Here is a 17,678-nt window from a genome sequence, read left to right as displayed (position 1 = left end):
TATAATGTTTACCGGCCGCCCGATATGTCGGCCAGTTGCTTGGTACTCACATCGTTAAGTGCGTACCCAGCGTAAGAGTGGAAATTTTAAATAATATTGAAAGTTCACCTACACCAGGTATAAATATGTATGCCTCAGCAATGCAAAACCAAATATCATCATACATAAACACAAATAAACAATTCCCTAAAATCTTAAGTTCCTGCCGGTAAAACATACATGGAGGGGTGTAGGTTGAAAGATTGTTTTTTTTTTTTCAACAGCATCACCTCTAACAGCATCATTTTACACAGATAAGAAGACTGCACACTTACACTCACTGGCTAGTTGACTTTGCAACATTCACAGGAAGAAATTATCCCACAATTTGCCGGATAGCATCTCACCTCTTTTACACTAGGTAACCTGTGGCACTCCAGTTGCTGTGGACCTACACATCCCAGCATGACCTGCCACCGTTTTAGCATGAGTTAACCACAAAACTATGTCAGGGCATCCCGGGATGTGTAGTCCACAGGTTGCCTACCCCAGCACTAGCACATACGTTGTTATTAGGACTTTTTATTTTATGTCACCCCACCCCTATATATACTGTAAAGTGAATCAACCAGTGAATGAATGCTACCAGTAAATGAATGCTACCAGTGAAAGAATGCTACCAGTGAAAGAATGCTACCAGTGAATGAATGCTACCAGTAAATGAATGCTACCAGTGAAAGAATGCTACCAGTAAATGAATGCTACCAGTAAATGAATGCTACCAGTGAATGAATGCTACCAGTAAATGAATGCTACCAGTGAATGAATGCTACCAGTAAATGAATGCTACCAGTGAAAGAATGCTATCAGTAAATGAATGCTACCAGTAAATGAATGCTACCAGTAAATGAATGCTACCAGTAAATGAATGCTACCAGTGAATGAATGCTACCAGTGAATGAATGCTACCAGTGAATGAATGCTACCAGTAAATGAATGCTACCAGTAAATGAATGCTACCAGTGAATGAATGCTACCAGTGAATTAATGCTACCAGTGAATGAATGCTACCAGTAAATGAATGCTACCAGTGAATGAATGCTACCAGTGAATGAATGCTACCATTAAATGAATGCTACCAGTGAATGAATGCTACCAGTAAATGAATGCTATCAGTGAATGAACATTGCGGTGAGGTCAATGGCTGGGGAGGCACACATGGAGATGGGTCTGAGTGCTGGGAGCCTGTTTCACCCCCTACTCACTTTCTCTTCACTACACTAAGCTTCAATGTTTATTGATTCTTCTACCTGCATCACTGTCTTCTCTTGCTACTGAGCTCCAATCTCTAAACACTGCAGTGCACTTCCTGGTCACATGACACATCCAAGGTGTCCATCAGTGCTCAAGGAACGCCCCCCATTCTCAGATGCATGCCTCTATCAGCTCTCTTTCTGTGCAGCTTACTGTCTGTGGTGTACCACTGCCCCTAACTCTGCAAGCAGTGTCTGACTATACAGAAGCGAGGCTGAGCTGTTGCTGCCTCATCTCTCATCTCCCTGCAGTCCCAGGGAGCTCCACAAGGCTGGTGAGTGTTAACTTTAAAAATTATTACAATAAACAAAGAAGATGTTTCTAATGCTGGCCATACACGCTGCAATTATCGGGACGATTCGCCCGATATCGGCGGATCGCCGCGATAATTGTAGCGTGGGGGGGGGGGGGGGCGACCGAGGGTTAAATATTGCTCGGTCGGGCATGCTGGATTGTCCAGCATGCCCGTCCGATGCGATAGTTACCCGGTAACTGTCGGCCGCATCGGGCAGTGTATGCCCAGCGCGGCCGACAGACAGACATTTCCTTTGTTCCTTCCAACGGAAGGAACAGGGAAATGTCTCCTCCCCCGGGGGCGGAGCACAGATGTCGGGCTATACACTGTGAGATTTCTCTCACAGTGTATGCTGCGGACATCTGCGGCTGGCAGCCGGCCAGATAAAATGTCTGTCGGTCTGACAGACATTTTATCTTGCCGTGTATGCCCAGCATAAGTTATAAATATCTTCTGTGTATTGTTCCAATAATATTTATATCAAATCTCAGGAATCTGACATGGGAGGCTGACTGCACGTCCCTGGTTTTCCTCCTGTTCAGAACCCCAATGTGGCCAGGACAATGGGTATCAATGTTTAAAAGTGTTTTCTAATTACACTTTTATTTACCTGAAAACTTAAATAGGGAATTACATAGTCTTACCTAAACTTGCGCATAGTCTCATTAACTTTATGATTCATCTCTTCAATTCTAAAAAAGGAAACATTAAGAAGGAAATTCAATTAAGCTCCGAAGCCGAGCTCTGCGCATTGCCCCACAGAAAGCGGATTCTGCCCGTAGCTTATGGAAGTGCCAGTAGGACCAGCTTACTGTAACTGGCAGATAAATACGTAACTCAAGCTGCTGACGGCAACTCGAGTGTCACTGACTCTTACCCTAAGACCAAAATGCTATTATCCACTATATGTAACCCAACTGACAATTACTGTATTATAACACTCATGTAATGTTAATATCTGTATAAAACCGTGAGTTCTGCCATCATCGCTTACAGTTGGTGAATTCTGCTGACATCACTTCATTGTACATTAACAATACATGTAATTTTATAAAGAAGACAGCACCCAGTACTATAAATATATTACAGGTCACCAGATATGTGTGCCCTGTATAAAAGAACACAGTATACTGCATTATGGTATTTACATGGCCATATCCATATACTTTATAGTAGTGTGTACATTATCCCATAAATACACAAGGTTTGCTAATAAAGCATTATCTATACCAATGTTTGGAGATGTGAGATGATCACTCCAGCATAGGTTAGGGACCCTCGTGTACTATAAAGATGGCAAACTTACTTCTATAAGGACTTTAGAAGCCCATGCCCTTCAATAGTGAATTTTTATCTATTTTCCTTTACTGCATCGTTTTTAGCTGCATAATCATCAGGTCTCCGTGCCCAGAAATATCCAACCCTCCAGCTGATGGAGCAGGAAAGCCGGGTTTGTGGGATCTGTATGCCTCAGAGCATGATAGAACTTGTGCACAATTAGAAACATCCGTCAGTACAGGTAAAGCCCAGTGACCAGCTGCCACTACTTACCAATCTGCTTACAGCATGCTGCTGTCCAGAACCGTAACAGGGTACTGTTGTGCCCTGTGCAGGCCCCGCCCACTGAGCGCATGGCGTCATTACGTCGCCCAGAAGTGGGAGTGTTCGGCTGCTCTGGTAAGTGCAGCACTGACCAGGCATCCTCAGGACGCCCGATCGGCTGCATATATTGTTCAGGGAACCCGTCTGGAGCGCCCACAGGAGCGGGTGCTACAGCAGAAATCCTGGCTGCAGGGTACCATTCCAGACACCCTGCTAGCCAGGAGCAAGGGCTGGGGGAAAGACGCGCCGGTGCCGCCCACAGAGCCTCTGCACAAAGACACTGGTCGCCCATAGCTAGTTACGGCCCTGCTGCTGTCTACGCGGGTATTTGGAAAATTCCACACCAGATTTTGTGTGTAAAAATATGAGATATGGTAAGAACTTACCTTTGTTATCTCTATTTCTACGAAGTCCACAGGTTTCCACAGGATACCTTGGGGTAAAGGTGTGATGTCAGTCATCGGGCACCATAGAGTTAAGCTTTCAGCCTCCCAGGATGCACTATACCCCGCCCCCGAGCCAAGGCACCTCAGTTAGTTACCAAGCCATAGGCCAGAGGAGGAGAAGGAAGAAAGAGAAAGAAGATCTGGATACACACAAGAATCACACTCTCACCAGAGGGAGACGGAAAAACCGGTGACCAGAACAAAGCCCATCTGCAGCACAGGTGCGACAGGGCGGGAGTCCTGTGGAACCCTATGGACTTCGTAGAAATAGAGATAGCAAAGGTAAGTTCTTACCATATCTCATATTTTCTACTTCAGGGTCCATAGGGTATCCACAGGATACCTTGGGGATGTCCCAAAGCAGTATCCTTTAAGGGTGGGGACGCTCCTGTGCTGAAAGGAGAATCCGCCGCCCGAAGGAAGCATCCTGAGAGGCGAAGGTGTCAAACCTGTAATACCTCACAAAGGTATGGACAGAGCACCACGTAGCAGCCTTGCAGATCTGGACTGCAGAGGCACCACGTCGAGCTGCCCACGAAGGACCCACAGACCTAGTGGATTGAGCCTTCAAAGAAGGAGGAACCGGCAGACCTTCATGAAGATAAGCTTCAGAAATAGCCATACGGATCCAGGCTGCCAAAGTTTGCTTTGAAGCAGGCCAACCCTTTTTACGGAAGCCATAGAGGACAAACAAGGCGTCCGACTTCCTAAACGAAGAAGTGCGGTCAACATAAGTCCTTAAGGCCCGCACAACAAAAGTGGCCTCACTCACTGAAAGGCCAGGTGAGTTAAAGGCCGGAACAACTATTACCTCGTTAACATGAAACTGGGAAACAACTTTGGGAAGAAATTCAGGCCGAGTGCGGAGCACTGCCCTGTTCCCATGAAAAATCAAAAAGGGGGTCTACAAGAAAGAGCCCCTAAATCAGAAACACGTCTGGCCTAAGCAATGGCCAGAAGGAAAACAGTCTTAGCTGTTAGCCATTTAAGATCCACTGAGCCCAGTAGTTCAAACGACGGTCCCTGGAGAGCCCTCAGGACCACAGCCAAATCCCAAGGCGCCACAGGTGGAACAAAGGGCGGCTGAATGCGGAGAATACCTTGCATAAAGGTGCGCACATCCGGGATTGTAGCAATCCTACGATGAAACCAGACAGACAGGGCCGAAACCTGTACCTTCAAAGAAGCAAGGCGAAGCCCATGATCTAGTCCCGCTTGTAGGAAGGCGAGTATCCGAGACAGACGAAACTCCCGCGGTGCATAACCTCTCGGTCGACACCACTGGAAGAACGTATGCCACACGCGATGGTATATCCTCGCGGAAGACGGTTTCCGAGCTTGTAACATGGTACGCACTACAGAGCTGGAAAACCCCCGGGACCTCAACATGGCTGTCTCAACAGCCACGCCGTCAAAGACAGCCGAGTCAGGTCCGGGTGAAGACAAGGACCCTGCGACAGAAGGTCCGGTCGTAGCGGCAACCGCAAAGGACTGTCCACGGACAGACCCTGAAGGTCTGAGAACCAGTGCCGTCTGGGCCACGCGGGAGCTATCAACAGGAGCGTCCCTCCTTCCTGTTTGAATTTCCGGATTACCCGTGGAAGAAGGGAAACCGGAGGAAACAGGTAAGCGAACCGGAACGTCCAACGGACGGACAGAGCATCCACCAGAGACGCCTCTTCGTCTCTTGTGCGAGACCCGTACACCGGCAACTTGTTGTTGTGCCGGAACGCCATGAGGTCGATCTCTGGAAGACCCCACCTGTCCACCAGCAGTTGAAAAACGTCCGGGTGCAGGGACCATTCCCCCGGATGAACGTCCTGGCGACTGAGAAAGTCCGCCTCCCAATTTAGCACTCCCGGGATGAAGACAGCTGATATGGCCGGAAGATTAAGATTACGCTCCGCCCATACCAGGATCCGAGACACCTCTACGAGACCCGCCCGACTTCGGGTTCCTCCTTGCCGGTTTATGTAGGCCACGGTGGTAGCGTTGTCCGACTGGACCTGCACTGGGCGACCCTGGAGAACCCGATGTGCCTGCTGTAGGGCATTGAAGACCGCACGGAGTTCCAAGATATTTATTGGAAGTTCCGCTTCTGTCGGAGTCCACCTGCCCTGGAACAAGTGTGGACCCGAAACTGCTCCCCAGCCCCGAAGACTGGTGTCCGTTGTCAACAGGACCAAATTTGGTACCCAGAACGGACGTCCCTTGCTGAGATGGGTCGTCTGCAACCACCAGGCAAGGGACAGGCGAACCTCCGGGGTGAGCACTATCGTCTGGGACTTTAGAGAATGAGGCAGCCCGTTCCACTTGGACAGGATCAGGTGCTGCAGAGGTCTGGAGTTAGACTGGGCATATTCCACCATGTCGAACACCGACACCATGGAGCCCAGTAACCTCATCGCCGAGTGTAGAGACACCCGGCGGCTGTGCAGACAACTGCGCACCCTCGACTGTAAAGCAGAGATCTTTTCCCCCGTCACAAAGATCCTTTGCTGTCCCGAGTCCAATAAGGCTCCAAGGTGCAGAATCCACCGAGACGGGATTAGAGTGGACTTCTGCCAGTTTATTAACCAGCCGTGCCGTTGCAGTAGCGCAATGGTCAGATCCAAGTGGCGCAGAAGGAGCTCCGGAGATCCTGCCACTAATAAAAGGTCGTCCAAGTACGGCAACATGCGGACTCCCTGCAGCCGCAGAGAAGCCGCCATGACCGCCATCACCTTGGTGAACACACGCGGTGCTGTCGCCAGGCCAAAAGGCAACGCCCGAAACTGAAAGTGGTCGCTGCGGATTGCAAACCTGAGGAACTGTTGATGGCGCAAAAGAATAGGGACATGCAGGTAAGCGTCCTGTATGTCCAATGACACCATGTAGTCCCCAGGTTCCAGCGCCAGAATGATGGACCGTAGGGTCTCCATCCGAAACTTCGGCACCTGCAAAGACTTGTTGAGAGCTTTGAGGTTGAGAATCGGACGATACGACCCATTGGGTTTCTGCACCAAAAAGAGATTGGAATAGAAACCCTGGCCCCTCTGGGAGAATGGAACAGGCACTATAACTCCAGCCTGGAGCATAGTGTGCAAGACCTTCCGCAGCTCCGTGGCCTTGTTCCGGTCTGATGGTAGACCCGTGGTGAAAAATCGAGCCGGGGGTCTGTGCCGGAAAGAGAGGGCGTACCCGTGGGAGACCACCTCGAGAACCCAAGTGTCTGTCGTGGTGACCGACCAACACCGGGCGAACTGCAGCAGGTGGCCTCCCACTTTGGGATCCCCCAAAGGGAGGCCCGGACCGTCAGGCCGCAGGCTTGTCATCTGGCTTAGGGGCCGGACGTCTGGTACTCCATGTCTGCTTCCCGGGACTTGGCCGATTTCTTGAGACCAGCCTGTCGGGGAAAAGACTGTGGTTTGGGCCTGCCCTGGGCCCTATAAGACCGAAAGGACGATGGTCCTGAACCAGAAGGAACAGCGGCCGACGGGAGACATGCCGATTTGGCTGCCGCCAGCGTGGCCACAATCTTGTCCAGATCTCGACCGAAGAGAACTTCTCCGTTAAAGGGCAACGCCTCCAAACCCTTTTTGGAATCAGCGTCCGCCTTCCAGGATCGCAACCACAAGGTGCGACGAGCAGCCACCGCTGCCGAAGAAATTCGAGACACCAGGGTACTAATGTCTAAGGCCGCCTCGTTGATATAAGTGGCCGAATCACGGAGATTACCAATCAACTCCGCCTATTCAGCCGGACAGTCGGAATCGAAGGACGCCTCCAACGAATCCGCCCAGCGCTCCATAGCTCTGGCAACCCAGCAAATGGCCATAGCCGGCCGCGCTGCCCCCCCCCGCAAGGGAATAAGCGGACTTCAGGCAGATCTCCACCTGCGGTCCGTAGCATCCTTAAGGGAGGACATGGATCGCATTGGTAATGTGGCACTACGGACAAGACGTGTCACATGAGAATCCACCTGTGGATGGGATTCCCACTTAGCAAAATAATTATCCGCGAACGGATAAGCCACCGCCAGGCGCCTCTGCGGCTGGTATCGCTTGCCAGGCTGTTTCCACGCCTCCTCTAAATGGTCCACCAACTGACCCGAAAGAGGAAAGACTGTGGCGTCACCCTTCACATCCTTAAAAAAGGCATACTTGGATTTAGCCGCTGGGGGAACTTCGTCCTCAATCACCAAGGCTGTGTGGACTGCCCGAATAAGTCCAGGAATATACACCTTGGACCTAGCGTCTGCGTCCTTAGTATGGAGAGGTTCCTGATCGTAAGGATCCAGAATCTCCCCATCATCAGACGTCCCTTCGTCATCCTCATAAGGAGCAGACAAAGACGCCACCGGCCGTTTATGTGGCCGCATCACAGCCTCCCCCTGCAACACATCCGACAAGTGCTGTACAGAACTCGTCAGGGAGTTAACTCACGCCGGCTCCTGAGAAACCGGGAGAGGGGAAATAGGGAGACTGCGGGGTACCACCAATTGTCTTGGGAAACCCTGCATGGGTGACGACACCACTGATTGCTGGGACAAACCCATCTGCGTAAACGCAGGCTGCAGAGCTAACTGGCCCACTAAGGTTGTAAGCGCCTGAGCGAAACAAGCCCAGGGCGGCTCCTGTACCGGTGCTGTAACCGTAATAGGCCGCGCCATTGACAAACACTGCCGGCAGAGGCCCTCCGCGCTACCCTCCCTCTCCGCTAAAGGTACTTTACACGTAGTACACTGTAGCCGGAGAGGAAAGTCACTTTCAGACATGATGGTACAAAGTATGTGACCCCTCTCACCAATTGTTTTTAAAAAGGCGAGAGACCACCCTGCAGCACCGCACCGCAAGGGCTTTAGCAGAAAGAACAGGGACAGTAATAAAGCTGACAGTCAGAAATGGAAAAGTACAGGCAGCAGCGCTAGCACAGTCACATACAATGCAAAGAAACTCAATTCCTGCACTAACCAGCGCTGATAAATCAACTACACAGACAGAGTCTGGTAGGACACAGCGCTGCATACACAGACCTGACCACAGCGTAGGAGAGGTATGCGGGGGGACCCAGACCACGATGCCTCCGTCCAGACTTCCAGCAGCGTTCACCATGTGTTCTGGAAGATGGCCGCTGAGGAGCAGAGAGGAGGCTGGCCTGGGGGAGGAGCACTGCCACAGGGCCAGTCGGCGTGTTGCAGAGAGGGCTGTGTGCAGCAGGGGAGGCGCCGGCTGTGAGACAGGGAAGGCGCGCTCCCCTGGCATGCATTTAACCCCCGGGACGCCGCAGCGCTACCGCTCTGCTGCGGTCCGCTGTCCCAGGGGGGTAGTGGAAGCGCAGGTTATATACCTGGCTCCACGTTGCAGCCAGTCCCCAGGGAGCCCACTGCCTGGGGACTCTGGACCATGTAACAGCGGGGACCCACCGCGGGACCCCGCTGCTTACCTTGCCGTCCCCCTTGATTCCGGCCATGGTCCGGAACATCTAGGGGTCACCGCTAGCGGTGACCCCAGATGCTCACCAGCATCCCCGGATCGGTACCGGCGGGGGTGTAGGGAAGACAGCATGGACGTCAGGACTGACTGTCCATGCTGTACATCCAGATGTGCAGCCACAGCTGCATGCAGAAAACTTCAGGGGCTCTTCTTAGCCCCCACTCCAACAGGTGCACCCGACTCCGGCCGGGCACCAAACTAAACTGAGGTGCCTTGGCTCGGGGGCGGGGTATAGGAGGGGGACCCTAGTGCATCCTGGGAGGCTGAAAGCTTAAATCTTTGGTGCCCGATGACTGACGTCACACCTATACCCCAAGCTATCCTGTGGATACCCTATGGAACCTGAAGTAGAAATATAGCGTTAGTATTTCAATGAGACCTTAAGTCCACATGAAATAGACAAAGTAGACAAGAAAATAGTGTTTGTAAAGGAGTGTTTGTGGTGCTCCCAAGTAGTCAGGCGTCTGGACACTGAATAAGGAACTTAATTTAAATAACTACATGCCTGTGTATCACAGGAAAGGTAGATAAGTGTGCAATATCCAAAATAGTCATCCTTCTACCATCTACTGTGATGTGATGTAAGTACTGTGCTACCAATGAGGCAAATAAAAGCCCATGGCGCACACCTTACACCTCACACCAATAGAGACACTTTTAGCGCAATGTGTGGCAATGATACTGCTTTGCTCTTTCCCCTCCACGCGTTTCGCCCAGTAATCCGGTTTTCTCTGACAACTCTCCTTATTTGGCAAGTGAAGGGAACAATTAAAAATAGGCTGCATTTGGCCTGCACTTACTATAACACATTACTCCTGAGCAAGCTAAAGAGAAGGGGTTGTATAGCAAAGCTATAGGTGTAGCAACAATGTTTCCAAAATTAATTCAGGTCGTTTAATTTCCTTTGCACCATTCATACTTAGAGGGATGAGCATATCTCTAAATATGTGCATGCCTATTAGGTTTAATCTTCTATTTATATTTCTAAGTAAGAACAATGTGTGATAAGTACACAAGATAACCACACGAAATAGGTTAACACTGGTAAACCAGACAACTACTGTACCTTTGTTCTAGCGTAGTGCAGAACTCATTCATTTTCACAGTCTGTGCCTCCCAGAAATCCTGTGCAGAAATAAAATCCCATTGGTAATGTTAAATCATTTAAAGCAGGACTGGCCGGACTTTTGTGACCTAGGAACTACTTTTTGTTCAATTGGATCTACCAGCGTCATTTGGCCTGATTCAAAGGTGTACCCTATGCCAATGTCTGCGCTGTTGAGCAATTTATTTTTGTTACTGCAAAATCTCCTAACCGTACAATCGCAGTTGCTTCGGTGACTGCATATTTTTGCAGATGTAAATCTGTAAGAAATCACAGCCGCACATACGTAGAGCCCACCTCTGACTCAGGCTCACAGGCACTATGCTGCAGACAGGCACACTGAGTTTGTTTTCCCCCGGGAAGGTACTCCTTCCCGGGGCTATTCACATCGCGCTGAATTGAATCGCCTCCTATGTTGATGATAATATTGAGCATATGGGTAACAGCAAATTATTTTGGTCGTATTCTAAGCCAGTCCTAAGAGGTGAAGTGATGGAGTACGTGGCCAGGCGGCGTAAGGTCATGGTCTCTAGACTGAATGAAATTAGTGAGGCGCTGTCTGATCACATGATTCTCCTGCGGCCAGACAGACCTACGCTTATGCCAAGAGCCTGTATGATACAGTATATTTGGAAAGGGTCCAATTTGGTTTAGATTATATATATTATTTGTATTTAAGTCTGGTAAATTATTAGCCAATATGCTTAGATCCCATTCCACACTTTCTCATCTACTCCAAATGAAGTCAGGAGCTCATTCAGACCCGCTGGCAAGATGCGGCCGCTCGCTCCCAGCGTATGGAACTTCAGCTAAGTGACGTCAAGGCAGCTGCTCGCACGGCAAGGCATAAGCACGTCCACTATGTCTGGTCGAGCGATCACTTTGTGTTTATAGATGTCCACCAGCCTGTCTTTAGCTGCCCACTAGCGTACGTCATCTCCAGGAAGTATATACAACATCGGTATATCGGGTTCCCTCGAATCTGATCGCAGTGCTTGACTGTACCCTACCGCAAGCACTTCAGTGTAAAACTCAACCAGGTGACGTGTACTATGACGCTGCCTGATAATTATGCATGCCCCAGAAACGGCGTGAAAACACTCTGGCACGCCTGCCTCCGTAACTCCACTCCCCCGTTACTACTGCCCTGCCCCAGTTACCACCCACAAACGGCCTCTCCTCTCACTCATTCCACTGGGCTGTCTTTGCAAGGCGAGCGAGAACATTCCGATCGCTCGTACTAGGTTGCGCAGGTACACTGCGAACTACACGCATGCACACATTAATGGACATCGTCTGCAACGAGCGTCCGCTTGCTAGCGAGCGGTTCTGAATGAGCTCCAGAGTCCTCACCTATTACCACTGATACTGAGGCTATTTCCCAAGAATTCTTACATCATTATCAATAGATCTATGCAGCCCCTCCCGATGCCCCTGCACTTGGTATGCAGGTTCTAAGGGATGCAGATTTACTGACTCATTGATGAGGATAGGGCCTCTTTAGTAGCACCTGTCATAGATGTAGAACTCCTCTCCTTAAACAAGTCCCTCTAGAAGTGTAAATCACCAGTACTCGATGGCTTCGGGAATGAATACTAGCAAATTTTGGCTCCTTATCTCCACTCCCATTTACTCTCGCTCTTTTACTAAATATTGGAAGGTTATGCTCCCCCTCCCGACTTTAATAAGACTAGGATTTTAGTGATGTTAGTGATATCATACCGTCCAATTTCTCTGTTAAATCAGGATCTAAAATTGTTTACCAGGTTTGTTGCTATGCGCTTGAAGACACTACAGTCTTCTCTTCTTCATCCTGCCCAAACGGGTTCTGTACAGGGATGTATTTGGCTATAGCTCAGGCCCAGCTTGAAGGGTGATAAATCTAGCATAACGGTGAGCTGAGATGCTGGCAAGGCCTTTGACTGCATCTCCAGGGGGTATATTTACTAAAGGTCAATGTTTGGTCGATTTTGTATTTCAGAATCTAAATCATACATTTACAGATGATTTTTGACATAATTTTTTAAACAATGTGAAAAATCATCTGTTAGTAAATGTGTAATTTAGGGGTACATTTACTGAAAGTCGATTTGGGTTGATTTTTGGTTCGATTTTGTGTTTCAGGGTCTAAATCACACATTCATTTAGAGATGATTATTTGACATTGTTTAAAAAATATGTCAAAAATCATCTCATAGTAAATTGCTAAATTTTTACAAAGGATATATAAGTAATATGTCCCGGCTGTTAGGATATCTTCGCTTCAGCTTGTTAGTAATTTATTTGCATAGGAACTTCACATATACAAATGCAGTAACAATATGACTCCACGGCTGTCAGTAGAGATACAGGGGTCATTTTGCTAGTAGCACATATCAGCTTCTTATATTATAATTAATTGTCTGCTTATGTTTTAATTACTAAGAACAGTTGACGATGGTGTTTCTAAATAGCTGTCAATCATCTATCTGTAAACGTCTAAGATGAATATAAGACACAGACAATCAGTTCCCTTTAAACATTCCAATACCTGGTTATCTCCACAAACACTAACGACAAATACAGTTAGGAAACCAATCAATGGTGTGCGGGTCACTACTTACCATGGTTTCCTTCTCTAGGTTCTGTAACACCTGAGTTTCAGTTTCAAAACGGGAAAATTCTCGTGCGACAGTCTTGCAAAACTTATCTAATTTACAAAGACTAGAGAAAGGAAAACATCTGTACATTGGTGTGTAAATACTTTAAGATGTTCTGTGCAATTGTATTCTCCTTTATGTTTGACCCCGTTTCAGTCATTATACAACAGCGTACATGATGGGTAGGTGTATACAGGTTTAGGTGTCCCTTGCTTATCTCATCTGCCCCAGCATTGTGTGGAATGCTATAAAACCCTTAGGGACCACAGTGGGCACGTTTCTATGGCCATGTCATAGAAAATATTAAAGTTCTGCTCATTATCACATTACGCCCCAACACCTACATTCATTTCTAGAGATTTCTTAGAAACAAACACACATAAATACAACTCAAAAGTAAAAAAACATAATGGATGCTTTTATTTTACATGACAAAGGTACACTCAGTGGCCCTCATCCAGAGCCGTACGCTCTGAGCAGAGCGCACGCTCTGAATGAGGGCCGGGCTCCATTTTCATGGAGCGTCCTCCTGGACACTCGTATAGCTGTGGGTCACCACCCACAGGCTATACGAGTGTGCTTTGTGATGGCCGCGATGGTCGAGACCATCGCGACCATCGAAATTGCGAGCCGGAGCCTGCGGTTGAGGTTTTCAACCGCAAGCTCCGGAGTGATTTTGGCTCTATCAGAGCCAAAATCACTCCCACTGACATCACTAGTGATGTCAGTGGGCCGGCTTCTGACGGGAGGCGTTCCCGTGGGAACGCCCCCGTCAGGGAGGCACGCCCCCGGCACGCCCACCAAAGGGGGCGTGCTGTCAATCAACATTGACAGCACGCCCCCTTTGATCGGACACAACGAGCGAAGGACTTTCCTTCGCTCGTCGCGTCTGGCGCATGCGCACGACGGAGCTCCCTCCGTCGTGCGCATGCTCAGTGCATAACATCGACCCACTTGCGAGCGGACAGCCGCTCGCGAGTGGGTCTGAATCAGGCCCAGCGGCCTCTTTAATAGTTCCAGCTTTCTAGTAGGACGGTTACTCATAGAACAGTCTCAATTGTATGTGGCATGGCTTTAACAAGGTGCTGGGAACAATCTTTGGAGATTCTGGCCCATGGTGATATGATGGTATCACGAGGCAGCTGCATCCATGCTGCAACTCTCCTGTTCCACCACATCTCAGAGGTGTCCTATTGGATTGAGATCTGGTGACCGTGAAGCCACTGGAGCAGTGGTGTCCCTCCTCGTGGTGACACCCGGCGCGAGGAGGGTTATTGTGCGTGCGCGCGAAGCCACGTGTCGGCAAAAAAGGGTGTGGCCTTGTGTGCAGGGGGCGTGGCCTTGCAGCCCGATGCCGTTTTAATCACAGCGGGGTCCTGGAGATGTGTACTGCCCTGGGGACCACTCTGTGTGCAGTGCCGGCTCCTTTACTGTGTCAGGAGCCGAGTGCTGCACCTAAGGCTACATTGCAGCACCCGGCTCCTGTCACTGAGGAGGAGTCGGCACTTTGGTGTCACCCCTCGGCGGGTGCTGCCCGCACCACCCTTCTGACGCCACTGCACTGGAGTACACAGAGCTCATTGTCATGTTTGTGGAACCAGCTTGAGATTGTGACGTGGTGCGATATCTTTTAGGTGCAGCTATTAGAAGAAGATGGGCACACTTATGCTGTGGCCATAATAGAATGTACATGGTCAGCAGCAATACTCAGGTACATGGTCAGAATGTACATGGTCAGCAGCAATACTCAGGTAGGCTGTGGCATTTAAATAATTGGTGTTAAGGGGACTATTGTGTGCCAAGAATACATTCCTCACACCATTGCACCACCACCAGCCTGAGCTGTTGATAACAGGCAGGATGGACCCCATGGATTCATGTGGTTTATGCCAAATTCAGAACCAACCATCGGTATCTCGTAGCAGAAAGGATCTCTCTACAAGTTCTGGTGTTGGAGTAGCTGGTACACTGCTTGGGTGAGCCGGCAGCTGTGAGGGGTCCATGGCGGTACTAGCAAATCATGTAATCAACAGTAACCATGTTATGCAAGCAGGGTGGGTAAAATATAATTTTAGGCTTTGCCTAAAATAATAATATATCCCTCATTTGGAACCAAGCTGACTGATGAAGGCCTGAATTTTGTGTACCCAGGATATACAGTGCCCAAAAGCCCCTTTTCCTATCCCCACGGCAACAGAACCCCGCTCTTCAGCCTTATTACTTACTTGTACTGTTGCATTTGTTTTATGAAATTAGAAATATGTGAGTGTTGTGTTGTCAGCACCTCCTGAGCCCGAACTTCCATCTCTTTATATCTAAACTGAATGCAGGTGAGAAAATAAATAAATCAAATGACAGTAAAGTTAAAAACAAAAACTATGTGTGCCAAAAATATACATTTCAAGTGTTGAAACAAGGATATCCCATTTATTTTGTGAGAAATTATCATAAAATTAGAAATGCTAAAGACTAAAAATGAGGTGTATACATTTATATTATATATATTCTATCTAAATATATCTATTTATTAAGTTATTTATTCATCAGCGCTTTACAGAGAGCATATTTAAGCATTCACATCAGTCCTTGCCCCAGTGAAGCTTACAATCTATCAACGGCCAGCTGAGTAAGCCTCAGTTTGCTCAGGCTGGCTGGCGAGCCCAGCAAACTGCGTACATCCACGCTGTCCCTGGGCTGGCCATTGTCCTCCACGTTTCCTTGAACCCCAGCTGCCTCCGCACAGCCCCTTAAATGTCTCTGCCTGTTAATCAAGCAGAGGCATTCAAGGGCTAGCGTGCGCGTTAGCAGGACCCATTCTGCAAACTCGCAGAATGGGTCCTGCGCATGCGCAGATTCCCGATCGAGACCGATGTTGATGATTTGAAGAACTTGATGGCTTTGAATCCGATGTTGAAGAATTAATGAACTTGATTGGTTTGAGACCGATGTTGAAGAATTGAAGAAGTTACTTGATACGAGTCCGATATTAATAAATTGATGAATTTTATCAGCTGGAACAGATGTTGATGAATTGATGCACTTGATCGGTTAGAACCGATGTTGATGAACTGGGGAACTAAATTGATAAGAATCCGAAGTTAGGAGACTTGTTTACCAGATAAAGGAACTGGATATTATGGACGGGTGTGGTTCATTGGGTCTACATTGTCTAGATAACAAGAGCTTACCTTTGTTATCTCTGTTTCTACGAAGTCCATAGGGTCCACAGGGTTGACCTTGGGGTATAGCTGGATCTGGATCCACGCAGTTAAAGCTTTGCTGCTCCCAGGATGCACTTGGGTCCGTCCTCCTCTATACCCCGCCCCCGACCACAGGCACCTCAGTTTTAGGTGGTGCCCGGCCGGAGACGGGTCACCCTGGAGCAGTGGGGCTGCATAAGCAGCCCCTAAGCTTTATTTTAATTTTTTTTAAAGAAGATTTTATTATTTTATTTTTTTACTATCTTCAGAGCGGCAGCATAAGACTGTCCATCTGGACGTCCATGCTGCCGCTCCAACAAGCCCCGCTGGCGCTGCGACGCCGGTACTGATCCGGGGATCGCAGCGGGACCCCGGAGTCAGTGCTAGCGTGGCTCCGGGACCTCCCACAGACCGCTGCCGGACGCAAGGGGCCAGGTAAGCCGCGTGCAGCGCTGTCAGCACTGCGCGCGGGGGAAGTAATGCAGTCTTTATGACGCCGGTCTCTGGGGACAGACCGGCGGCGCTAGTAGCGGCGGCGGGCACCCCCCTCTGTGGATTACCCCGCGTGTCCGCTGGACCACCAGGGTGTAAGGCCGGCAGGGAACGGCGTCCCTGGGGTTCCATACTAGCAGTGGAGGCAGCCTTCCCTGCTTGAGCGGCTCCTCCCCTCAGCCCAGCGCGCCTTCTCTCAAGCGTGCTGGCGTCGCTGCTGTGCTGAAAGGAGCACCTGGCGCCCGAAGGATGCATCCTGAGAGACGAAGGTGTCAAACGCATAGAACCTCAAAAACGTTTGAATTGAAGACCAAGTGGCCTCCTTACACAGCTGAACAGCGGAGGCGCCACGTCTAGCAGCCCAAGAGGGACCCACAGAACGAGTGGAATGAGCCTTAACAGAGGCTGGCACAGGTAAACCCTCCTGTGCATAAGCCTCACAAATAACGGAACGAAGCCAACGGGCTAACGTTTGCTTGTTGGCAGGCCAACCCCTCTTGTGAAAACCGAAGAGGACAAACAATGAATCCGACTTCCTAACTGAAGCAGTCTGGTCCACATAAATTCTAAGTGCCCGGACTACATCTAAGGAAGCCTCACCAGCTGAAAGATCAGGTGACTGAAAAGCTGGCACAACAAGTTCCTGATTAATGTGGAACTTTGAGACCACTTTGGGCAAAAACTCAGGACGAGTGCGGAGCACCGCTCTGTCCTGGTGAAAAATCAGAAAGGGAGGGCGACAGGAAAGCGCCCCCAATTCTGACACCCTCCTCTCAGAAGCAATTGCCAGGAGAAAAACGGTCTTAAACGTCAGCCACTTGAGTTCCACCGACTCAAAAGGCTCAAAAGGAGGACTCTGCAAGACCCATAGTACCACCGCCAAGTCCCAAGGAGCCACCGGAGGCACAAAGGGAGGCTGGATCCTGAGAACACCCTGGAAAAAGGTGTGAACATCTGGCAGTGTAGCAATCCGACGTTGAAACCACACGGACAAAGCAGACACATGAACCTTCAGAGAGGCAAGGCGTAAGCCGAGGTCCAAACCTGATTGAAGGAACTCCAAGATTCAGGAAACCCGGAACACCTGAGGATCATAGCTTCTGGATTCACACCACCGAAAGTAAGTGTGCCA

At 49.3% G+C, this 17,678-nt stretch overlaps 1 protein-coding gene across 3 annotated transcripts in view; it reads right to left on the bottom strand.

The window, feature by feature from the left end:
- The window catches only part of LOC148474470 (uncharacterized), a 60,205-nt gene that overhangs the window by 566 nt on the left and 41,961 nt on the right, over nt 1-17,678 (bottom strand). For all 3 annotated transcript variants that reach the window (XM_088458550.1, XM_088458552.1, XM_088458551.1), the window contains 4 exons: nt 15,080-15,174; nt 12,819-12,918; nt 10,177-10,235; nt 2,233-2,280 (listed from right to left, as the gene is read on the bottom strand). In XM_088458550.1, the coding sequence (XP_088314676.1) occupies nt 2,233-2,280; nt 10,177-10,235; nt 12,819-12,918; nt 15,080-15,174 (302 nt within the window). The remainder of the gene's footprint in view (nt 1-2,232; nt 2,281-10,176; nt 10,236-12,818; nt 12,919-15,079; nt 15,175-17,678) is intronic.

Source organism: Taudactylus pleione, unplaced genomic scaffold (assembly GCF_031769625.1).
Source record: "Taudactylus pleione unplaced genomic scaffold, aTauple2 ptg000842l, whole genome shotgun sequence".
Lineage (NCBI taxonomy): Eukaryota > Metazoa > Chordata > Amphibia > Anura > Myobatrachidae > Taudactylus > Taudactylus pleione.
This window is presented reverse-complemented; position numbering and strand designations above follow the sequence as displayed.